General features: G+C 35.5%; 1 protein-coding gene across 4 annotated transcripts in view; it reads left to right on the forward strand.

The window, feature by feature from the left end:
* The window catches only part of LOC149541921 (callose synthase 9-like), a 185,758-nt gene that overhangs the window by 12,048 nt on the left and 147,325 nt on the right, over window positions 1-26,385 (forward strand). For all 4 annotated transcript variants that reach the window (XM_089796976.1, XM_089796977.1, XM_089796978.1 and 1 more), the window contains exons 8-11: window positions 9,437-9,526; window positions 9,636-9,733; window positions 9,857-9,974; window positions 22,403-22,528. In XM_089796976.1, the coding sequence (XP_089653102.1) occupies window positions 9,437-9,526; window positions 9,636-9,733; window positions 9,857-9,974; window positions 22,403-22,528 (432 nt within the window). The remainder of the gene's footprint in view (window positions 1-9,436; window positions 9,527-9,635; window positions 9,734-9,856; window positions 9,975-22,402; window positions 22,529-26,385) is intronic.

Consider the following 26,385-nt stretch of genomic DNA (forward strand, 5'->3'; position numbering starts at 1 on the left):
TCATCTCTATGTGACACATCTTTCTATTGACATCTCTCCCATCAACAACGCTTTTTTTCTAGGAATTTCAACAGATTCAATGCTCGTTTTCTTTGTTGCTGGCAATTGCTGGGAATTTTTTCTGCAGACAAGGCTATCTGGTAGCATTTTAACTTTGCACAGTGTGTTTTTGTTTGTTCATGGCCACCTAGGGTATTTGCATCTTCAACTAGGGTTTTGACCCTTCAATTTAAGTCGAAAAATTATTCTGATTAAAGACTCCTTAAGATTTTGTCTCCAAAACCTTAACTTGGTTGTTAAAATTTTGTGGGTGTCTTAGTTTCTGTGCCTCTTACACTGTACAAACCAGAAAATTATTTTGATTTCAGATACTTTCTATGCTTTTTTGGATATCTTATAGGTCTTTGTCAGAGTTTTCTGGGTCATTATTTTTGAAGTCTGTACTTGCATCTACCTCTGTTTTCTGCATTGAGATTCGTATTTTAGATTATGTGGTATTGTCTCTTCGATTTTTTCGTTTTCTGTGCATTGGGGAACATGCAAGATGATGTCATTGGCCAACTTTTTTTTTTTTTTTGAAAAAGAGGGTTAAAAATTTATTCAATCAAATCCAAGATACAAAGCAAAAGCCAAAGGCCCATATGTCATTGGCCAACTTAATGTTGAAGTCAATCATAAATTCAATGACAAAAATTATAACACCTGGTAGCATCATATGCTCAAATATTGCTGCTTTCACACGTTTGTTTTGGGAATAGAGACTCATATAGTAGACTTTGACAAGTTTAATGACTGGAATCGAGAAGCTGTCACAGTTCTCAAGCTCTTTGTCATAGATGATCAATTGCCTCAGATTCCGTTTGGCAAGTCAACATCAAACATCTAGAAGCATATAAACAAGTTGAACGAGACATCCGACAAGAGCCGAGCGTTCTTTCTAAAGAACTAGTTGTTCTCCAGTATGATGGATGAACGCATGTCCCTACGGAAGCATCTCACGAAGATTAAGGACATCCAAAATCAACTTGAAGCTATTGATCAGGAAATGGTGGAAGAAGATATGGTAGTCATCATCTTGAAGAGTCTACCTAAATCTTATGATAAATTTATGGAGACTCAACATTACTTCCACTAATGTTGATGTGAAATCTTCAGAATTGTGCACCAATCTTTTGTAGTAGGATCGTTGGAAACAACAGTTTGGTAGCAGTACCACTTCGTCCTCTTGACAAAGCTTTTGTAAGTAAATCCTTTCACAAGGATAAAGGAAAATCTTGTTCATCTTAGTATAAGGGCTCTAGTGAGTCTTAAGATGGTCCAAAGAGGAATAAGGTTCATTGTAACTATTATCATAAATATGGCCATTTGTTTAATATTGTTGCAATTGGGTTTCTGACTTAAAGCCAATGTTATTGAGTTTGACTTTTATGCCTACATGTCTAAAATACCTGCAGACCATGTGAAAATTTCTACCTGGTATATAGATTTTGGTACTTCTCCGCATTTCACTCACATGCACGATTGCTTTATTGAATTTTCTCCCTTTATTGATTCAATCATATTTGGAGAAGGTGAAGAGTATACTATTGTTGACAAGTGTTCTTGACATCAAAGTAAACCTACTCTCAATGAGTCAAATCACGCGACATCCTCCTCTGCTTGATGTGGTATTCAATGTTGATGTTTATTGTTGCTATGGTCAGAAACCTTCAAGCCGACCAAGATAGCATAAATAGTTATGATGACATAATTATATTACTATGAAATACAACTATTACGATATAATTAATTATATGATAATGTAATTATTATTGATTGGTAATATAATAACTATATTATATTATTGTATTGTAATTATTATATTATGATTTGATTATATAATTTTTTTCTATTAAAGATAGTTAATCAACTGATTATAGAAGCAAAAAGTAAAAAGTATCTAGAACACTATCTTCCAAATAGTGTTGATCAAGTTCAGAGTATGAGTTTAAAATTTACAATAGAAGAGATTGAATTTCAACCGATATTAACAAAGCAAAAAATATGAGATCAAAGTATAATAATTGTTAATTATATAATTGATAATATATAATTGAAGGCAAGGACCAAAATTATATAATTGATAATACAATAATTATATTATACTATTAATTATATTATATAATAGTATAATTATAATATTAGTATCAAAGCATAGTGTTTCACTGTCTCAAGTGAAACATAATAATGTTTCAGGAGGCTTACATATCCGATTCACAATAATGTTTCAAAGTCATACACAATATTAGTTGAGACTTTAATAAATAAATTAAATTAATTACTTATTTTAAGAACTCAGATATATTTCCCTCAAAATAAATTGAATTATGAGATGATTTAATTCCCCGAACATGGTTTTTCATTGTCCCAAAAGTGACTCCCAACAACAAAATCATGTTGTAAAGAATAAAGTGGGGGTACTACATAGAGTTATATTTCTGCCTATAGCATTCACAAGCCAAATTTTGTTTGCATATAATCCGTGCTTCCCTTTTCCATAGCACCAAGTCCAAATTGATAATGCCTCCAGATGACTACTTGCATATGGAAAAAAAACCTATGCTACATTAAACTAGAGATTATTTGTTGTTGAGAGAACTTATATGTTTTTCCCTTGCTTTGGAGGCTCATAGCAAATACACACCAACTACTTCCTTTTCAAATAAATGATAATATAGGAGCCCCAAAATTTGTATAAATTGATTAACTAGTTATGAGATAAACTCATGCTATCAACGAATCATTTTGGATTTGTCATAATGATATTTAATGAATTACTAATGCGTAAAAATCACAAATCAGAGAAACTATACAATCATCTTTCAGCAGAAAGCTCAATTGCCTCCTGGTTATATGTAGAATTCTTAGCCCATTGAGATCTTTGAGGCAATATTGATTATCTTGCCAACAAGTTACCATGCCTTCTCCTTCCAACGTTTGTGCAACTTTTGTCATCTTGGGCCGTTCCTTAGGTGAGGTTTGCGTACATAATTGACTAAGATTACTACATCCACTTCATGAAGTAGTAACACATTGTCTTCTTCTTAAAGGTGCTAAGTCTATAGCACAATGTCTTGTGACAAGGTCCAAACGCGTAGTGCCATACCCAAATACATCTATCTTCTCTAATGATTTTATAGTTGATATCATTGCCTATGATTACCCATTCAAACTTGTGGGAAACTGTTTTTGCCCCTTCTCATATGCTAGATATTATTTTAGTTCGTTTCTTGAGAATTCTAGATTACATGTATTTATTTTGGCACTTAAGTAGAGAAAATTAACATGTTGGGGAGCCAAATATTACACGGAGAGCTTTTCCAGTGTTTCTGCAACTTGGAGTTTGTGCCATCTACCAAGTAGAGTGTTGGGAAGTTTAATACCTTGGAATTATATCGGTCTATTGAAGCTGTTCTAGTTGCATACTTGTGTATTTCAAAGTCATAGTTGAAGTATTGTTCAAAGGAGGATCTAACATTCAGGGGGGTCTAAAAATCCATTAGAGTTTTCACAAAGAGCAAAGAGGTTAGAACTTGAGCTTTAGATGGAGAAACTAAAGGATTTGCTTCAATTGACTTAGAGGGAGTAAAACATCTCAAGATGGCTTCTCCAGTGATCAGTCAGAGGACTAAAACTTATAGGATGGAGACATCTAGGTTGTAGATAGATGGATACTTGTTGGTTCGAGGAGCATTTAAGAGAAGAGCTTGATGCATCTAGCGTGAAAGTCACATGGGATGAAGAATTAAGACACAACTTGCTGCAATGTAGTCAGAAGGTTGATATTAGATTTAGAGGGAGTTTAGGAGTTTATCTGAGGCAACCTTGGATGAGGAGGTTAGAAGGTTGATATCAAACTCAGAGGGTTTGACAGTTCAAGGTGCAATCCCTTGTAATGCATTCTTCTTTGCAAGAAAGAAGTTTGAGGTGAAAGCCCTTGTTCCACTCTTTGATAAAGTTCATGGTAGATGTCATGTGTGAGATGCCATGACAACACCATGTGAGAGAATCCGTCATGACTTTCTTCATACTTGTGATATGAATATCTTTGTGACGTGACAATCCTACAATGATAAGACACTTGTACATTGTTACCTTCATTGTGAGGTGACACTCTTACAATGGAGGTTGATGTCTCAAAGTAATTTTAATTTCTTATTAAAATTCATTATGGTAGATATCTAATGTTCAATATCATGTAAGGTAGTGTTCAAGGAACATCATGTTGAATATCACTTGAGATGGTATCCAAAGAGCATGTTATATAATGGCAAATATCTAGTATTCAATATCACTTAATGTGGGATTTGAAGAATATTATGTCCAATATTACTTGAGGTGTTATCTGAAGAACATACAATAATGGTTGATATCTAATGCTCAATATCACTTAAGGTGGTATCTGAAGAACATAATATAATCGTAGATGTCAAATGTTCAATATCACTTAAGGTTGTACCTGAAGAACATCATGTTCATTATTACTTAAGGTGGTATCCGAAGAACATGCTATAATGGTTGATATGTAATGGTTAATATCACATGAGGCGATATTTGAAGGACAAGCCATAATGATAGATATCTAATGTTCAATAACACATGAGGTAATATCTGAGAACATGACGTAACTTAATGTTCAATATCACATAGGGTGGTATTCGAGAACATAATGTTCAATATCACACAAAGTGGTATCTGAGAACATAATATGTTCAATATCACATAAAGTGGTATCCAAGGACATGACAGTCTACTGTTCAATATCACATAAAGTGATATTTGAGGACATTATTTATTATGATATTTATGTTGAATCATAATGACAATAGTCATTATGACCTAAACCTAATTTGAAAGCCTCATTAGCTAAGAGGGAGTGTTGAAGTTAGCTTTATGAGGATGACATATCCAATGCACAATAATGTTTCAAATAATTTGAGATATTATTTGAGACATTAATAAATTATTTACTTGTCATAACAATTTAGATATATATCCATCATTAATAAATTAAATTAATCGAACAAAATATATGTTCTCTACCATCATTGATTATAGTAAATGTATCGATTAATATAAAATAATGTTTTATCACTTTAGTTTACTCATCAGCCATCATGAGTCAATTAATGCATCAGTTAATCATAACGCAACACATAATTAATGTGTATCGTCTTCTCGCTTGTACTATGTACATATAGGAAGTCGCTTGTTGAAGATAGCATGAGGAGGATGAACTAGAAGTTATCAAGAAGGATTCCTCCCTAGCTAAGAGGGAGTGTTGATGTTATTGTAGCTATGGTCGAATTCGTTCAAGATGACCTAGATAACATAAATAGTTATGATAATTTAATTATTGTGATAATGTAATTATTTATGAACTGAGTTTCAATATAAGCAAGCTAGAAACTTTTGCACCAAAAAATGCACGTACTAACAACAGATAAGAACCCTCTTCTCGGCTATACTTGTTCCCCTCCTAGAGTTCCATACTCAAGTTCCGACCGGGTGTTCATTAATAAGCTGAAAGGGGGCTGGTCATCAGGCCCAAACCTATCTATGCCAGCTTGCCTAGACAGGGAGGGAACCCAATGAACAAGATGAGGAGTTTTCCTCTCCTTCCACTACACTTGGAGAGTGGCCGCAACAAAGACCGATCAACACAAGGGTTGGCTAAGCAAAAAATGACCTCTATTATCTCAACTATGGCAATCTTGCCCAAATTTTTTTGAATTGATTGGTTGTTCCTAGGAATCCGTCATATCAATCACCATTTGAATGATCAACCTAGGTGGGAGCATAATGATATCAATAACAATTTAAATCGGCTATAATCACATCATTGACTTCCTTTTGACCAATAGGATCTACCGATTAGGAGAATCGGGCCCCTTACCTTAAAATAGTGGGTTAGGGCCATTAGAATAATTCCCAATTCTCCTTAGAAGGCTTCTAATTTCGCACAATGTCCTTTGTAGTTTCAATGACTCAATATAAGAAGGGGAAGCCGAAGAATTGTCAAGATCCATTGTGAATCTTTTTCCCAGACATCGAATCGGGCCGCCCTTCAATGATTCCTAGAGATTCTTCCAGAAAACCAATTCGTACCGAATAACACATCGATGAATCTCCTTCTCTTTGCTGTTGGATCCCTTGATCGATTTGCACTGCTTTCTTGTTGAATGCTTTTGGTTCTCTAGGTTTTTGGCTAAGCAAGGCAATGGCTGTATGCCTTTACCTTTCAATTCACCACCTTTACCTTTGCAACATAAACTGCTATTGGTGGTGCTCACGCCCTACAACTTATCTATAGGGGGGTAAATGCAGGGTGGTGGTGCAATACAATAATGCTAATGACACTATTGGTGCCGGATCAACTGTTGTTGAGCCAACAACATAAACGATTGACTCAACAAGCTCAACTGTTTGAATACACGCTATTGCCACCCCAAAAAAGGCTACGACACCCTTTGCTGCTTCCTCAACAGTTTATTCTATCAATGATCCATTCTGGAAGAGGCAACCACACACCGCCACATAGAATAGTAGGGGTGGATTGGATCCATTGCTTCATCCATAGCAATGCCAACAGAACAGTTCCCTTACCCCTACCCCTACTATTGTAAGGTAATGGGCCTACTAGAATTGAATTGCGGGCGAGACTAAGATGAGGAATCCAAATTGAGCCTGGGCCTTCCTGCCACTATATTTCTTGGACTTTGCTACAACAACCCTTATAAATAGTAGGCATTCCGAAATTGGTAAGTTAATTAAAGCACCATTCTCCATTATAGTTGACGAAATAGTTAGGCCAAATAATAGAATAATAGGGCATTCAGCTGGTCCCGGTTGCTAATATGGTTTTATATGGGTTAGATCTTAGCCATAGAATAGGGAAAGATCTACTAGAAGACTACCCTAGTCCGACCTATTATAAGGTTAACCCTCATTTGAATGGTTGTGATGCAAGGTTACAGGGAGGGGCCCATCCCACTTGCCACAATATGGGATCGTTGTGCAAGGGGCCCATCATAGTTGTTACTGTAGGGCTATTCTATCAATAATATAATAAGGCTCCCACAATAATAGGCTTTGCCTATATATGAATCCGGGGGACTCCATAATTGTGGGCATGTTATGTATAGATTAGTGAGCACCTTCCTGCATATAATAGTAGGGGCCTATAGAATGGTAGGGCAAAACTACTGATTTAGCAGGAACGTGAGCAAATAAAGATGGGCCTTACATCCCACCCCATCAACAAATAGTCAAGAGAAAGTTGATTATCAAGCCCTTGGGATTAGCCAGAGCAGATCACTATTCAACACAACTATAAAGGAAGGGCCTCTGCATGCATGGTCAATCTCTATCATGACGGGTGGACCTTATTATATTATTCTCCTACTATTCTAAGTTCCGTGGGAGGGAATATTTTTTACTTTATTGGGTGCCCCTTTCAAACTTAAGTGGGGTGGAATCATTATAGTAGGTGGGATCCGACTAGAGCTCCCCGGTTGTGTTCTTTGAAGGATTGACTCACTTAGGACCGGCCTAGGCCGTGTAGATACATAAATATCAGAAGGTGCATTTATTTGTGTAACTGGCCTAGTGCATGAAGAATCAACTCTCCTCAGCTAGAATGGTAGGGCAACAATGGTTTTAGGTAGCCCCCCTCCGCCTCCCCCCTAGCTATATAGGTAGGGTAGGACATAACTTGAAGAGAGTTTTGTAAGAAAGACAAGTGCATAGATTCCCTGATGCTTTTACATATGTTGCACTAATGAGTGGGAGGGAGATTAAGATATAATTAATTATAGATAATGTAATTATTATTGATTGATAATACAATAACTATATTAGATTATTGTATTGTAATTATTATATTATGATTCATAATATAATAATTATATTTTATTATATGATAGTATAATTATTATATTATATTACATTATTATAAGTGGTGACCCTTGGCGAAGGCGCACCATCGATAAAATTTAAGGAAGAAATATTTCTTCCTCTCAATGTGATACATGAGAAAAATAATTATATATATACCTTCTTATACTCAACATTTAGTGCACGCAAGTGTTTTATTGTTGATCGTGTGACACAAACTACTGTAGCTGTTGGCATTGAGGATCACTGTCTATACAAACTTGTAGATATAGGTGACTCTCTTGAGCATGCCTTCGCAACAAAATCATCTTCTATCAGCAGTCTCTGGCATCAGCGATATGGTCCCCTGAACATTAACTATCTTGCTCAGCTTGTTCGCAAAGATTTAATAAATGTCCTACCTTAAATTCAAACTCAAAATCAGTGAGTTTGTGGCTCCTCAAGACAGGGCTTGTGGGGAGTTTTTAGCCTTTTCTTGCATTGTTTCCTTTGCTTTCTTGCTAGTTCTTTCGGCAGACACTGTTTGGTGCTCCCACTGCTGGCGGTTGCCTTGTTGCACTTTTTCTAGTCCCTTAGACCCTTGTGGTCTCTTGTTGGATATTAATAAGTTTATCTTATCATATCTTATACTTTACACTGTGTGGGGCTTCTGTTTCTGCCCTTATCTCTATCTAACTTAATCTTGAAGTATTTCTTTTTAAGAATCTCCTCCTGATCTACTGCTTTTCCTTCTCATAGTTGTCTTGTCACTTTGAAGTATTTACTCAACTGAATTTCTCCTATTCTTACACAGCACCGAGGATGGGTTTTTACTTTGGGGATTTGTAATAACCTTAGTCCAGTACAGTACACAAACTTATGTATATGTTCTTTCAATTTAGTGCTTTGACATTGTGACAAGGAATTGGTTTGCAATATATGGTTTCAGTTGGCAGATTTACAATGGGTGGAAGGGTATTTATACTCGAAGAACATAAATTATTCAACAGAGACTATACTTCAAAATTTTAAATAACAAGCCTTTAACCTTTTTTATGTCTGATGATGTCCTTTCTAATGTCTAAATTCGACACCCTTAGAGCCATCACGGAGTCAGTATTCTTTTTGGCTGTGATGGCCTCTAGGCCTTTAAATTTAATCTAGTGCTTGTGATATCATTAAAGTTGATGGCTGTTTGACTGTCATTTTATTAGGCAAATTCTTATGCAGATGCATCTGTAAACTAACATTTTAGAATAAAGAACAGTCAAATAATAAAGAGCTAATGCTAATAAGAGCACAAACTAGTTTATTTATCATCATGTTATACATTGTTTTTGGAACAAGGAGAAGATACCATGCAGGCTATGCCTGCCTTGTTGTCATTGTACGTTTTTGTATCAAACTTTGATGCAGATGCTATTTATCATGTTGGAATGCCCTTTGTTTGGAAGTTATATCTAATTTTTCACATACCTTTGGAAATGTCTCCTTACTTTTGGCATGGTGGCTGGAAATGCAGAAAGACAACACAAGTAATCAGCGTGAACACATTATTCACTTGCTTTCAAATGCACAGGTTCGATTGGGCATTCCAGATGAAGCAGAACCAGTAAGTTGCTTGAATGATTTCTCAAACCAAAATAAAAATTAAAAAAATTAAGTTTGAGAGCTTTATGGTATGTATATCATCCTTGAAACCTTTCTTTTGATTGATGCAGAAGGTAGATGAGGCTGCAATCCAGAATGTTTTTAATAAATCCTTGGAAAATTATGTCAAGTGGTGCGAGTATTTAGGAATTCATCCAGTGTGGAATAAGTATGTGCTTACTTAATGCCATTAATTGAATTGGAAATTTGCGTAAGTTTATTTTTTTGTTTCTGTTCTTCTAGTATCATAATAATTTGCATGTTTAATCTCATTTATCATCCTTGTTTGCAGCGTGGAATCTTTACAGAAAGAAAAGAAGCTACTGTTAGTTTCTTTATACTACCTGATTTGGGGTGAAGCAGCCAATGTTCGATTTTTGCCAGAATGTATCTGCTACATTTTTCATCAAGTAAGTGATAATGAAGTGGATGTGGTAAAGAATATGGTCAGAACACTGTTAGTTTAGTCATTGGAAAACAAAGATCACATTGGAAGGGCTGCATGCCATCCTACTATGAGACTAAATAAAAAAGAAGCTCATATGCAGGATCTAATTTCAACCAAATCACTTATCCTTCAAAGTGACTAAATGCTTATTAACCGTAATCTCGTCTATTAATGTATGATTTAGGATACATAAAACAATATCCTGAAACTAACATGCTTTTCCAATCCAAAGCTTAAAGTTTCCTTATATTTTAAAATGATCAAAACTAAATAATGTGCCAGAGTAAATGTGAATGTTGAAGCTGTTGCCTGATGCTGCTATAAATCTGTTATATGTGATATCTAGGGAGTAATAGCTTCATGAGGAAGTCGATGAAGATGATCATACCGATGATAGGGTTTATACTGTGATGAGTATTTACAGATTGGTATTTGACTCATGTTCAGGATTTGCATTGGGTACGCTGGATTGTTTGTAGGATGATTGGGTAGGTATAATGAAGGAGAGTGTGTTGAGATCTCCTATGGATTTGTCTGTTAGTGATGTTCTGACTTTTACATCACCAGCACAAGTATTTGGTGCTATATTGCAAGTCATGTTATTGGTTTTGATGATGGTATTGGCATTCAGTTGGTCCAGTGAGTACAGGGACATCAATTGCTTCTTACGGGATCCCGGTGGAGGTTCTTGTATGATGTTGGATTGCTTAAGGACAAGCAATTTTGGGGAGGGAGGACTGTAATGTCCCCTTTTTTTGCAAGGTCATGCAGTTGATGGAGTTAGCTCATCATAGCGACCCTTGTGAGCTGACAGGGTGTTTTGGGGGTCCTAGTTGTGGATTGACTAGTTTTAGTAAGTCTATTTTTGGCAGTTGCTATTTTTGGTCGTGCAGTGGGTGGCTTTGGTGGTTGTCACCTGCAGTAAATAAGGTTAATAATTGCATTAGCTCTTATTTATTCAATAATCATCAAGTTGCATTATTATAATGATATTTATATTATTATAATAATAACACTAAGAGATATTTCTAAAAAGTATGTTGGAAAGTTTCAAGTGTTGAGTTCTTTTGGGAAACTTCTACAATTTCTGAAGTGGAGTTTTTTAGGAAACTTTTGCCAACAAAAGATTATAAAAGAGAGCTCATTTCATTGGGAAATACATGCTTGGATATTTTACTTGCTTTTGATGCCTTTGTGGCTTTTTTTGAGTTCTGATTTTTCTGCCCTTGCTGAAGTATAAGGGTCTAAATTCTGAGTTGTTCTATTGGATCTACAGCTGAAGTATTGTAGATTCGAATCTGAGAGTTATTTTGGAATTGCTTTGTAAATAGTTGCTGAGGTAAAGCTATTTGCTAATATCTCCTAGTGTTCATATTGTATCTATGGAGAAGAATAATTTTGGGAATTTGTTTGGCATTGCTGTTAAAGGAAGTCAGTGATTTGCTTGAAGGCTTATGTTTCATATTATAGCAGCAGTGCTCTTATTTGGGACTGTATTTTATACTGCAAGGTGGTGAGTCCATTCATATACCCACGTCACTTGCAGGAGGCCTGAATTCTTCATTACAAGTGGTTGCATATTTAAATCTGGCCGGATATCAGGTTCTTCATAATTATATTTGTGTTTGTAATTCCAATTGCCATCACGCGCGATAGCAATCAAATTTGAATTCAATAAAGGTGGATGGTAGTGCAAATGATAGTTAAGTTTCAACATTGAAGTTCAACATAATTGGTTGCATCATGACTTATGATTTTTGCGTTCAAACTATTTTAGAATTCCATATATGTGTGTTCTGAATGCAACTACAACAGAGACTTTTCATAATATTGAGTTAGCTTGCAAAGTGTTTGTCAAAATGTCAAATTTCTTGAATTTGTCAAAGTTATAATCAGCTAAGGATTATTATAGTTTACTCCCCTTGTCTTGATATGGTGTTGCAATTGTTGGACACCCCTGACTTCATGGTTGAATATTATCGTTTAATTATTATGTAAGTTCTGTTCAGATTACTCGCAAGCAAATTGGTGCGGGAGCACCCTCTCCAATCATGGTTGATCAAGGATCATGATGTAGGAGCATCTTGCATGGGAAAATTATTGAGAAAAAAAAAAAAAAAAAAAAAAAAATCTGGAGGAGAGAGAAAGTGACGAAAATTAGAGGAGAAATAATAAAAAAATAAAAAGGGGAAAAAGGAGAAAAGAAAGAAAAAGAGGATTTCTATTTTCAAGGTGCATAGGTGGCATAATAGGAAAAATAAAAAATAAATGGTTGTCATTTCATTTATCGAGGTGTGTGGGTAGAATTCTAGAAAGTTATGAATATTGTAGAAAGTTGTGGATATTGTAGAAGGTTATGGAAGTTGTAGAAGGTTGTGGAGGAATTCTAGAAGGTTGTGGATAAGCCATGCATGGGGTGGTAAGTGCCTATTTAAGCAAGGCATATGAGCTTTTCAAATCAAGCTTGGAGAAGCTTGAGAAGGAGAAGTTGTGGAAAGCTGAAAGCATGAGGAGTAGAAGCTTGAGGAGTGGAAGCTCAAGGAGTAGCTTGGAAAAGTGAAAGCTTTGGAAGGAAAAAGCTTGAAAGTGTGAAAGTGTGAAGGCTTCAAGGTGTGAAAGAGAAAGAGGAAGTGAAGAGTGAGTTTTCCTGAGTCTGTGGACAGAGCGCCGAATGTGAGGCAGTTTACAGCAGGATTGTAGTAGAGTTGTGAGTGTGTAGACAGAGTGCCGAATGTGAGGCAGTTTACACTTGGATCTTGGATTAGGTTTGTGAGAAGAGCTAGTGGCTGCGGTTTAGAAACAAGGAGGTTGCTTGGTGGCTTGCGAGCACAAGTTGAGATCTTGGAGGTTTCTACTAGAGTGTGGATTTGGATTTGGACTAGAGTGTTGCATTCTTGGTTGTGAGTTGGTAAGGGTGTTGTGGCCCTTCGTCAGTAGTATCAGTGCATACCTTCATTAGTGGTATCAGAGCGTACCTTCATCAAGTGGTATCAGAGCGTACCTTCATCAGATCAACTCTTTCTTCTTTTGTTTTTATTGTAATAAGGCATTTTCCAAGCCATTACAACTCATTTGTCATGCTTTGTATCAAGATTGGGGTCTACTTAGTTGTAATGACCTCATTTTGTGTAATTGCAATTGTGGTCAACATGGGTCAAATCATACCAAATCTTGGTTAAGATAGTAGGGGCCTATATTGTCATTTTGGATGATACTACAGAGTTTTGAGTCATTTGGATGGAAATATTGCTTAGTTTGCACAAATATGTAAAAGTTTTCATAATGTTGAAAGTTGTTAAAGTTGCACCGTGACAACTTTAAAGTTGCATTCCAACGTCCAATAGTTAAAATTCCGGTTGGTACACTTTGGGAAGGGCATGTTTAGGCATTTGTGTCGATGTATGATGTAACTTGGAGATTTGGCAAACAATTCAAAGGATTGATGTGCTGTTCATTAAAGTTTCTTCACCATTTTCTATTGTTTCTTGTGGTTGGACGGACTAAGATTGATTGAACTGATGAATCTAATGGTATGATATGCTAGCCTCTCGAAATAGCTTCTAATTGCATTTGGTTTGGATTCAATTGGTAACTGTTGAAGGGAGAAATTAAAGTTTCATCTCAGAATGGTTTGAATAAGCAATCACAGTGAGGGTTTCACAAACTCATGGGTTTTTCCTAACATTCTACTGTAGGAATTGCATGATGCTTTGGGGAATGTTAGGTTACCCTGTAAGCTACAAAATGCATTTGGTTTCATAGTAAAATGGGTAGTCCCTGATTTTTGCCGTGATGCCCTAGGCTTGGCATTAAGATGTTACAAGCCTGTCAAGGAAGGAAATGATCATTGCAGAGAAGTTGTAAGGTGTGTTGGGTGCAAGGTTTTTAGTGTTTTGAAGTCACTAAACGTTCTTAGGAGTGGGTCAAATGCTATTTAGCCTAAATCAACCCAATTCAATAGTGTTTGAACAAACCCTCACTGGTTAAGGATTTTCAAGCCTTTAGAGCCCATTTTTGGTTGACCCAGTCAAGAGCAAAGCCCACATCCCAAACTGTGAAATTTCGTACTTGTCCCAGAAGGGTATCAGAATCTAGAGTCTATTTGGGAGTTGTTAAGGGAAGTTGGAAGTAAGATACAAATTATTTGATTAGGAGGGCTAATTGTTTTAGGTCTTTTTTGGCCTGATTGCATAAAACATAGTTGTTGTCTTTGCCTATGCTTCGAAGTGGGTCAAGGTGAACAATATGATTAATGGAAAGGATGGAGGGCACTCACACACATCTTGCATGATTTGTTGAGTAGATCCTTGGTTGCAAGTGAAGGAAGATGCCCGAGAGAAGGGTTTGGCGTAAGGGTTTGGAACCCAAGTGAATGTTAGATTACTCTAGTTGGAGAAGAACTCTAAGGAGGGCCTAGGAGTAAGGCTGAATAGAAGATCAACCTTGGAAGGGTTGAAGGGAAAAAAGGACCAAATTTGATAGCCTAATAGTAATAATAGGAGATAGCCTTAGAACATAACAAAATAGTGATAGCCTAAGAATTCTTGTGGAACATCTTGTCACTCTGCATCACAAATGAACCACAAAAAGCTATGAACATGTTGATGGTTGTGTGTGTAAACTAGTCCATACCTCTACCAATTGCTTTTCTTTTGTAGATCCTTCTATTTGTCTTTATTAGCGGGCTAATTACATGAAACCTAATTTGATCTCCTCATGAATTGTTTTCCTATAAAAAATTCATTCTTCGACTTTTGAATTTGTTGGGCATAATATATTGTTTTTGTCTACCATGATGTAAACTGAAGACAACCCAAACAAATAAAACAAAACATGGTAACATGCCACATGATTAATGAAATGGCAAGGTTTTATTTGAATAGATGACAATACAGGAATTGTTTATCTCGTTGCAACATATTGTACATCTTTGTAATATAATTCGTGATGCCTTCCTTAACCTCAAGCTTTGCCACAGTGACAACCCTGTCAGGGCTTTGCACCTACCACTTGATCATAGTGAAGACTGAAGATGATCAAGAGAAACTATTTGCAGCAAACGAAAATGAATTGCTCATTACAGTTTCCTTCACCCCTTTCATTTCTTGATTGTTAGTTGGATGGGTTCTTGCAATTCAATCATCCTCTTTAAGAGATTGAAGTACATTGTATATCTATTCTTGGGAGGTTTGATAAATTTCTTATTGGACAATAGATAAATACATGCACATCCTTTCCATTGAGTACATGTCAGGGCTAGTTATTTTGATCATGTTGTTTAGTGCATTGTTCATGGATAGTTTTAATTGATTCCCCTACATACCTACAAACATGGCCACACGTGTGATTGTTGTGTCCCATTTTCAGTGCTAAATTCTTTTAGTCTCTTGATGATTTGCAATTAAAACTGCACATCTTTGTAGTGCCTTGAACAATTAATAGCCAGGAGGAAGTAAGAGTCCTTTACATGTGCCACAATAATATTGATGAGTGGATGTTGTCAATTGTTCGTCTGTCTATCTAGGATAATGTTAGTGCATTTATCATGGATAGTTTTTAATCGATTCCCTACATACCTACAAACATGGCCACACGTGTGATTGTTGTGCCCCATTTTCAATGCTAAACTCTTTTAATCTCTTGATGATGTAATTAAAATTGCACATCTTTGCAGTGCCTTGGACAATTAATAACTAGGAGGAAGTAAGAGTCCTGTACATGTGCCACAATAATATTGATGGGTGGATGTTGTCAAATGTTTGTCTCCCCATCTAGGATATGTTGTATCTTTATGAGATCCATAGGGTCTTCATTTGCTCCATAATGATCTTAGCTCGGAGTATTTTATTTTAGAAGACAATGATCCTCAAATTTGTCTCTCCTTTTGGTACATATGCAAGTTGTGCATTTGTGACTTTGGTCTTTACTTGCTTAAGATAAGAATAGCTGGAAAGAATGATATTCCATTTGCATTATTTCAATCACACTTCCAAAGAGTTGGGAGTCTAAGATGAACTCGTGACTCTAATTTGCCAATAGGCATCATAGTCAATGCAAAAATAGGATGTCATGGCTATAGAGATTTACAAACAACCTTCAATGTTATAGTGGCCACTAATATGTTATGTTCAACAATGTCGCCCAACAATCTCATAAATGTGGAGTTTAGTTTTAACGTCAAATTGCTACTTAATCCAACTCATTGGTTAGGGATGTGATGGAAATGCTTATTTGATTTGATAATGGTGCTATGGAATTCAAGGGCACAAAAATGACAATTCGATAACCAAGTTGTACGATTGTATCTTTGTAGCGAATTTCTATAAATGGGTCGTCATAATGAATGGACCTTGACAATTCTTTCTTGTTCAAGTTCTAGATATTGAACCACCTTATTATCACATATGGCATTAGAACTTCTAATGACAATGCAATGATATTAAACTAAATTATGGTGCAATGCAATTAGATGAACATAATGCAAGGGGTTCAAGACATAATTTATTTTTAAATTGTTTTACTTTAGGTCTCAGAAAATTCAAAAGTAGAGAATAAATAGATTATGCCCCTTATTCTTTTAACCTTTTTTGTTTGATAGTTGGCTATCCCAATGTTAAATTACAAAAGTGAAATAGTTTTTCAAACATAGGGTGCCACTTTTGTTTTTCTTACTTTAGAGTGCATCAAGTGCAAAAATAGAGAATACATAAAAGATGATAATCATTTTTAACTATTATATGAACAAAACTAAATCCAAAAGTTTAGACTTTTAAAAAGCTAAAAAAAGTTTTGTTGTTTTTCACATTTCAGATCAATGGGGTGTATAATTAGATGATACACAAAAGTTGAATCAGCTATCTCTTTCATTAATATTGAAATGAACTTTGAAAAAGATACTAAAATTCGAACAAACAAACTAGCTAGCTATATTTATATTTTGGATTGGTAATTGGTTGGAGCCAGTATGAACACGGGGATGAGTAGACTCGAACCCAAGACCTCCTAGACGAGAGGTTGCAACTTATTGTTGCGTTGCAAAATGTTCGAACGCTAGCTATATATTGATTTGTACTTATTTTCTTTGTAACCTCAAGTTTCTGTAACGGGAGACAAGGGAGTAGGGAAATGGGCTTTCAGGATGGATTTTTGTTTCCTGAAGGAGTATATGACAAGGGACGATAATGAGGACATCTATATAAAAATTAGGAAAAATTAAAATATAAAGGGAAATTTTAAATATTCATTTGAAAACATGGATAAAAAATGCTTATATACATAATAGGGCCTTAATATATAATGTTTGTGTTAAATAATCTAAAATGAAAGTTCACAATAGAGTGGAAGTCAAACACATTATGAAAATTCAAACATTAATTTTATGGAAGTCAAGGGACAAGAATCTGGAAGTTTCTGGGTTTCTAGGATGTCCTCGTTTTTAGGACAGGACAAATTATGTTGGAAATGCATTCCTGGATAACCTCATGTTTCTAGAACAAGGGACAAGGGAGTAGGGAAACGGGTTTTCAAGATGGATTTTTGTTTCCTAAAGGAGTATATGACAAGGGACGACAATGAGGACATCTATATAAAAATTTTAGAAAAAATGAAAATATAAAGGGAAATTTTAAATATTCATGTGAAAACATGGATAAAAAATGCTTATATACGTAATAGGGCCTTAATATGATGTTTGTGTTAAATAATCTAAAATGAAAGTTTACATGAGAGTGGAAGTCAAACACAATGAAAATTCAAACATTAATTTTATGGAAGCCAAGGGACAGGAATCTAGAAGTTTCTGGGTTTCTAGGATGTCTCCATTTTTGGGACAAGTCAAATTATGTTGGAAATGCATTCTCGGATAACACTGGTATTTTCAATATTTACTTTGCATGTTCAAACTTAAAACCTATATGCAATGCAAGAGTTGGAATTTCAATCCAACGACTCAAAACTTAAAAGAGTCCTCGATGACCATCGAAGTCATTATGATTGTCAAATTTTGTAACTATTATTCTTTGGTCCTTTCAAACCTATTCACTCAACACTTTGTTATCAGGCGTCGGTTATCCAAACATATCGGGTTGGTTATATGTGATGGCGTTGTATTCCATACCCCACACGACTACATCGATATTTGTATAATTGTACATCACAGACATTTTTTTTTTGTCCGTAACTTTATATCGGATGGTTTTGGTGGATTCATTTAAAAAATGAGCTGTGACCTTGGATGGACAATGTACCCCAACTTTGTATTAGACAATAGGCTTGTCTCATGCAAACGTAGAGTGGTTGTCAAAATTGTTAATGTCACCAGACATACCCAACTGTCTGTTTGGCTTCACACTTCCACTGTGACTAAGAGGCTTATAGAGACAAGGCAAATGATGTGATCAAGGGAGCGGGAGCGTAATAGATGATGCAACAAAAATGGAAGCAATGGTGCTCGACCATATTTAGAATTTACAAGTAATATTGTTGGACTTGATACAAAGTGGTATGACCTGATACGTATATACGATGATTAATATTGTTGGACAAAATCGCATTGTATTATGAGGAACATAATTGGCAGCAACATAGAAACAAAAATGATATTCTCGAGATGTTTAACTATTTAGTAAATCTCCACCACACGTTTCTGTAGTTTAGAGCATGGGCTACTATTTTTTATAGTAAGGGTGTTGAGTGGCCAACCATTGTTAGGTGCATGAATATCGTAATCGCACCTCTGTGCATTTCTACTAAGATGATTATAATTTTGTATATGAATTGTAGAGTTAGCTTGGAACAATATCGAACATCTATAATATGACATTGGTGGTGATTTGTGTTTTGTATTTGTTTAAATGTATACTGGTCTGTAGTAGTATAGTAGCCTATTTGGATTTGATCAAGGGATTGGTGCTTGAGGGAAAGTTGGCACGAGGTTGGAAGAAGTTCAGCCCAGATGACAATTCACTGCCAGATCACAAGGTGCATGTTGGAATACCTAAGCGTTGCCCGAGGCCGACGCGTTGGATGATAGGGTGGCGCCTAAAAGATCAAAATGCTATCTCTACTTTAAATATAGACTTTGCTCAAGGGTTGGTTGGTGCGCTAGAGAAACAATGATTGGGCACATGAGGGAAGGAATGCGGGACTATGATTGCAAGAGGTCAAGAGAGGATCTAGGCCCAATTTAATGTAATAATTGTGTGGAAGCCAAAAGAAATAACTACAACCAAATCCAAATGATTGACATACAAGATCCATTTTACCTAATTTATTGAATTTCAAATAAAATTATATATACCAAAGTATTTAAATTTTAAATCATCTCTTTCCCTTTCGACTGCAAGATTGCACACTCAAGATTTCTTGAGTGCAAGTATTCAAAAAGATCACTTTACCTCAAATACAAAGCAAGTACAAAGAAGTGTCGGTTGCCTACCCACTTCTCAACTCAAACTTTTTCCTTGTCATCCAATCCTCCTCCCATCCACCCCACAACCCCCCACCCCCATCGCCACCCCTACTAAAAAAACAAGATAAAAAATACATCATGTCATATAACTAATAACGACAAGGTAGAACAACTTAAACTTTAATATTTTTTTAAACATTAAGAGCTCCTTGTTGTATTATGAAAACAAATATTCCTCGAGCCAAATCAAAGAACAAAGATTTCAAGTAGCAAGCCAAAGTGTTTGTCAAAATTACAGTCAAAGTTTAAGTGCTAGATTTTTGAATATAACATTAAGTTTGATCAAGTACTCGAGCAATGCATGTGTGTTTTGTGATATAAGTTTTTATTAATCTAAAAGCTCAAAATTGATCCTTTGTAGAAAGGAAAATGAGGACACACTAGAAAATGATTAGGAATGGTATATCTATATATAGTAGAAAATAATTGTTTTATATTTGTTAGTGTTGGGTTTCTGAAATTCTTTTTTAGAGATAGAAAGGGATAGATATATAGAGGGCAAAAGGAGAGATAAGGGGACAAAGATGTGGAGAGAGATATAGAATGAAATGGGAGGGGAGAGGGGTGGGGTGGGGGAAGGGGGGCGCATGAAATAGAAAGAGGGAGAGGTGTAGAGGGAAGAAGAAGAGAGAGGTATATAGACGGAGATTGAGAAGCAAAGTGATATGGAGAGAAGGAGATATAGAGGAAGATAGTGGATATAAATATATAAAGAAGAGAAAACGAGGGACGAATATATGTAATGATAAAGATAGAGGTAGAAAGTGGTATATAGAGATAGTTAAAGATGGGGAGATATACAGGGATAGAGAGGCATGGAGAAATAATAAGATAGAGATAGAGATAAGGGGAGAGATGGGGGAAGAAATATGGAGATGTAAAGAATTTTAAAGTTATAGGAAGGGGGTGATAGAGAGATGAATAGAAAATTAGATAGAGAGATAGAGATAGATGGAGAGGTAAAGATAGAAAGAGATCTAGGGGGATAGAGAAGGAGATATAGAAAGAGATATAGATGGTGAGATAGACTGATAAAGGGAGGATGAGAGGGAGGGACACACAAGAGGACAAATATTTAGTTGACTTTACATATCTCTACGGTGTACCCATTGCACATTAAGGTGCAATTGTTAGTTTAAAAGCTATAATAACTCAAAGCTTTATGGGTTAGAACTTCTGTTTAAGGGAAAAAAATACAAATGGATATTCCATTGCATACCATAGATTACAAACTTCTTCTTGGGTTCTAAATGTGATGTGCGTTGTCCTGTATTTATAAAAATCATAGTTTGTAAACTCTGAGAGCACTGTTCGAGTTGACAAGTTCTCTAGTCTTTTTGCTGGGTGAGTTTTCACAAGTTCAACTCTTGTGTTTTTATAGATTCAAGAAAACATGGGTAAAAATATCGATGCAGGTACAGCTATTGTCTGTGAATTACAGTTTATATACCAAGTATTCTTATAATTCTCCGATTTGAATCTTTTAACAAGTAATATCGCCCTGCAGTCTTTCTATATATCAAAAGGAACCAAGAGTAGGAACAGACACAGGCAGTATCTTTTTTGTATCTAAAGACCTCTGAAACAAAAACATTTTATAACTGTCTATCTGATTGTTCCAATATGAGCTATCAAAGACTTTTGAACAAATTCTTATCTCCATTCAGCTTAGATTCTAAAACGACCACCAAATGCCTCTCTTCCACCTTGAGAAGATGCCTTAAATGGTAATGTCATTTGAAATCCTCAGGAAATTAAATAAACTGCCAAATTCACAAACAGAAAGTCAAATAATCTACTGTTTAGGTTTATTGTTGATTCTAGAGGTGTGTTTAATATCATAAATAAGCTATAATCATCTGCCTGAAGTAGAATTATTCACTGTTTTGGATGCTCACAATCTTCAGGCACAAAAATGTTCAGGAGTGTATTCTCTTTGTGTATGAGTAGACCTTCGAATTTCCTAGCTTCGTCAAAGAAGTTATCACTATTCTTTCAAAACACTCATCCGCCCTCCAGAGAGAACACAGTTGTTTAACTAAAGAATGGTCTGACTACTGTGTTTTAATATTAATTTCAAAAAACAAAAATCTTTGTAGAGCTATTGTCCAACTCCAGCTGTAAGATACTGTAAAGCAAAGTACTCCCTCATTGGATCTAGATTCAAAATTGTTTATAACCTGTATCACATTTAATGAATGGTTTAGGATTTAGATAACAATTTGTACAAACAAATGTACCTTTTGCAACAATATACTGTAAGTAAGAGAGTGCGTAAGGTCAAGCCCTTGCCGAAAAATGTTAATACCTCTCGTTAAAAAAAAATCAATAGACTAAACTGATCTATGTTTATTCAAAGTTCTGGTCACTGCTGCCATCGAATTACATTCTGCCGAAGGTTTTCGTGCTGAGACTTCTCGAATCCAAGAAGGCAATGGGAAAGGAAAGTTCACTTCAAGGAAGGAAGATACTTGCACATTTCTTAAATTTCTGTTATTTAGTTTGTTTATAGCTCTGTCCATATTTTACTAGCAGTTTATATGTAGTTGGGGGCTACTAGGTAGTTTTTCTTAGTAGTTTTTCTCTTCTGGTTGCTATAGTTAGGCCAGATTTTCGTTCTTCTATGACTTGGTTTATTATCTCATATGTAATATTTTCATATTAATACAAAGTATGGGACTTGCACTAATTTGAAAAATAAAATTGTTCAAAGTTGGAAAGGGTGAAGGCAAAACACTTTTCTCTGCAAATCTATGCAAGGTGATGCCAGCGTCAAGGGAAATCAGTGGAAAGAGAATATGTCATATTGGATGCCACTTTTGAAATATCATGAGCTTTTCTGTGGTAGTTCTTTCAAGTATTTAATTATTTATATGATACTCTGTTCACTGTTTTGATCCTAAGTGTGGACTTCTGTGCAGATGGCAAGAGAGCTAGAAGAAATATTGCGACAACAATGGGTACAGCCAGCTAAGAGTTGTGTTGTTTCTGATGGAGTATCCTTTCTTCAACAAGTCATCTTGCCATTATATGAAACCATAGCAGCGGTACTCCTTTGTGTAAATAATATGATGTACTGTTTCTTAAAAGTTTTGTATGTTCTGCAAGTGAATTTTTGTGTATAAAGTGAAATTGGAGAAATGAATATTCTTCATTACATTAGAATGGGGTTTGGGATGACATAGCTATTAAAAACTAGGTAGAATGTCAAAACGTAGGAAATTTCAAATATTAATATGTAACATTGATAGAACATTCATTGTATGCAGTATGGAGTCTTAATACATAGTGTTAGTGTTGAATTGGGATTTCATAACATTCATAGTATGCAATATAGAGTCTTAACACAATGTTAGTGTTGAATTGGGATTTCATAGGAGAGTTGATGAACAAGTTAACAAAATTTAACTGTTTCAGTTGTCAATGTCTACATATATATCATAAAAATTACGACAAAATGCCTTAAGGCTGCAAGTTTCATCTACAAAATGACAAAACCGTACAAATTCGAGGACACCCTTAATCAATATTTGCTGAAATTACAATAAGTTAAGAGTTTGTATCTAAGTTACTGTTACTGTGAGTGTCGCCTTATCCAGTTGAATCCAAACAGTCACTTTTGTGACTCGTGTGTGGCATCTTCAAGATGAACATGCACACCTGCTGTTGGGGTCTGATGATACTTGGGGTCTTTTGGTCTTGTAGTAGAGGAACTGATAATCTGTAAAGGAGGTGAGGGGCAAGTATTGTCAACTCTTGTGTATTCTTGCCATGCTACATCCACTGTCTAATAGGTTTAACTTGAGCTATGATAGTTCTATTTGTCTTTGCCTCTAGTTTAGTGAATGTTGGATTACGAAGTTTGACAAATGCTAGTCATTGCATTTGGAGTAAATATAATCTTTGTCAGTTTACTTTTTTTGAAGCGGCATTAATGGGCCTTTATTTCTTCTCTTCATTAGATGGAGGTACACTTCTGATCATTGGTATGTATCATTTAGGTTTTGGAGCACATTATACCATATGGAGTTGGGTTTTCACGGCATTCCACCATTGTGTCATATTTGGTTTAGTATGCTCCTTGTAAAATCCAAAATAAGTATCCCAATTAAGAATTCTTAGAGAGTTTGTGTCAATATATCTTATGATTTGCACATTAAGTAAGATGAAGGACATATGTGCAAACAATTAACAAAAATAATAACCCAAAAAGTGAATGCTCTAAGATAGGATAACATAATATTATTAAAATTATAAAGAATGAAAATCACTTAGAAACACTAATAAATTAAAATTGTCAATGTAATAAGTTGATAATAAAAGCACCACTTTCTTAGCACAGTATGGACCACAAATCATGGTCAAGGATCTTCTGGTTTTATACTTTTTCTTTTAGCTGTGTTGCCTCCGGCCACCCACATATTTATTGTAAGATGCTTCTACACGTCAAACATTATCTCCAGCAAAATAATGTAGCCAGTCTTGTATTTGTGGTGTTTCATACTTGTTTCGTTGAAAAAAATATGAAGAAAACAGGACCAATGTGATGTTTGTATGTGAAACATTTGCATGTCTCTAATTCATCTTGTCCAATCTTTTGATAGGCTGTTCAACAGATTCACGCAAGATGGGGTTCTAGAAAATTTGCTTGTTTGCATCATTGCTTTTTCTTGAGAAATGAATGGTTATAAGAGATTTAGAGTTAACTAAACATGAGCTGGTGATATCAATGGGTAACCAATATCTTATAATGATCCACCTACTGACGATGATAGATCTGCAATCGCTTATCTGAGATTGCCTCATTTTTTTATAACTGCAGTCACCTTAGAACCCTCTCTTAGCTTTTTAAAAGGAATGGGGGGATTTGAGTACAGACTGGCACCAATTACATTTTCCAACATTTATTTGAAAGAGACAGAACATGCAGCATAAAATGCTGGGCCGAAGAAAAATTAGATACAAGATTCAACCACTTCCATGTGTTTACATATTATACATTCTTCAATTTCACAACATTAGAAGCTTTTTTCATTGCCTTGGTAGAACCATCTTCCTTGTGACTCAACATTTTGGTTTGGGTGGTGTTGATGTGATTTTTGTTTCACTACAATAAGCAGAATCAAACGTTCAATATTTCAAAGTGAAACACTAAATACTCATTCCTCTCTTGAATAAGGTCACTTCTCATGCTAATCTTGCAAAGTAAGATCATGAAATGACTTAAAGAATCCTTAAAGTGTGGATACTTGCTCAGTAAAATGATGCTAGTGTCAGAATCACTACGGGGACTTACATTGTTTCTCAAGACTTATCAATTGGATTTTATGGATTTGGCTTCACAATGTGCAATGAAAATATAGTTTTTTTGTTTTCCAACTCTTGAACTCTCAACTTAACTTCTACTTCTACTTCTAACTATGAATGTAAGGAAGTGTAAATGACTTGGACTCTACTAGTTGCAATTTTGTCAACATCTCCACCCACCTAGTGCACGCTTTCATGGTATACTCAAATGGTTTTCAAATCAATATATCCTCTTCAATTCATCAATGGATGCAAACTAAAGACTGAATATCAATTGAAGTTGAGCATTTTTAGTCAGTAGATAACCGCACAAGGCACACTTATAACTAGCAAGAGGCTAGTGGCCTAGTTTTATGTTGGTGTCTATTAAGTGAACATCCACAATTTTTTTCATCCAAGTAAGTTACTATAGAAAATTCTATTCTATCTTGAACCACTTGAAGTTGAAATCTATTCTAAGTGAGGATGAAGATAACCATGCAATAATTCAAATTTGTTCACAATGAATCACCATGCTAAACACAACAATGATAAGTAGAGCAAATTTGACATTATTTTTGCAACAATTCTTCAACATCCCGTAACAAATGAGAGGAACAAGCCTTTCCTAGGGAGCTCAAATACAATGAACGACCAAGATTAAATTGGAATCAATGGCCCAAATTGAATCCTACAAACCCTAATTAGTGACCTCATTGACCAATGGGATTCAAGTATCCCAAAATGGGCCAATAGCAAATTTATAGAGTAGTTACAACCAACCAAATGATATCAAAATGTGGGCCAATCAAATTAAGCATTCCAAACTAATAACCAATGAGAAATTTGTTTGCCACACTTAGGCTTACATCAAATTATCAGTCAAAATATGATTTCCTTTGTCTTTTTCTTTATTTGCCAATTTGATGAACCTGGACGAAATATTGTTGAGCTCATTTATTGGAGGCATGGGTGTATTTTTGTCTTATCTGTTAAGTCCATCTCAGTTTTAGTTGTAGAAATTGTTTTCTCCCACTCTGCTGCATTCTTCTTGGCTGAAGCCATGAGAAGTTTGGGAAATGAGAATCTTCTCAAATGCTTCCTTCTGAAATACCATTTTCCTCAATGGTTATGTTTTCAACTTTTCCTTCAAAATTTCTAAGCTCATGTTTTCTTCTTTTTTCTCCTCAAAGTGGAAAGTAACCTTCGTGACCCCTTTGGCTTCTTCAGTAATATTTAGGATGGAGACACCAAGATGAGCAGTGTCCTTTCCAAGGTATCTTGCCTATGGATTAAGGAAAATTACTGTGGGGTTAACTCCCTCAATCCTCCTGCTTTGATCACCTTACTTCTCTCCAATAGCTGTTCGGGAACTTCTGTTGAAGCTTGCAATTGAGGTATGGCTTTGTTCTTGATAGGCTGGAACAACTCCCAAAGCCTGTCAAAAGCATGGAAGCATGGAATCTTGAGCTTCCTCGAATTCTAGCTTCTTTGTGGTAGCTCCCATATTGTGTGAAAATTATTTCATAATCATGCGGCTGAATGCTAGCGCTGGTCTTGCCCATGCTTTGGGTTGGCTATTTGGACTTTGCGAGTCCCTGAATCAGTTTTAATCTCC

The sequence above is a fragment of the Cupressus sempervirens genome, chromosome 8 (assembly GCF_028749045.1).
Source record: "Cupressus sempervirens isolate cs-2001-9-10 chromosome 8, ASM2874904v1, whole genome shotgun sequence".
Taxonomy (NCBI): Eukaryota; Viridiplantae; Streptophyta; class Pinopsida; order Cupressales; family Cupressaceae; genus Cupressus; species Cupressus sempervirens.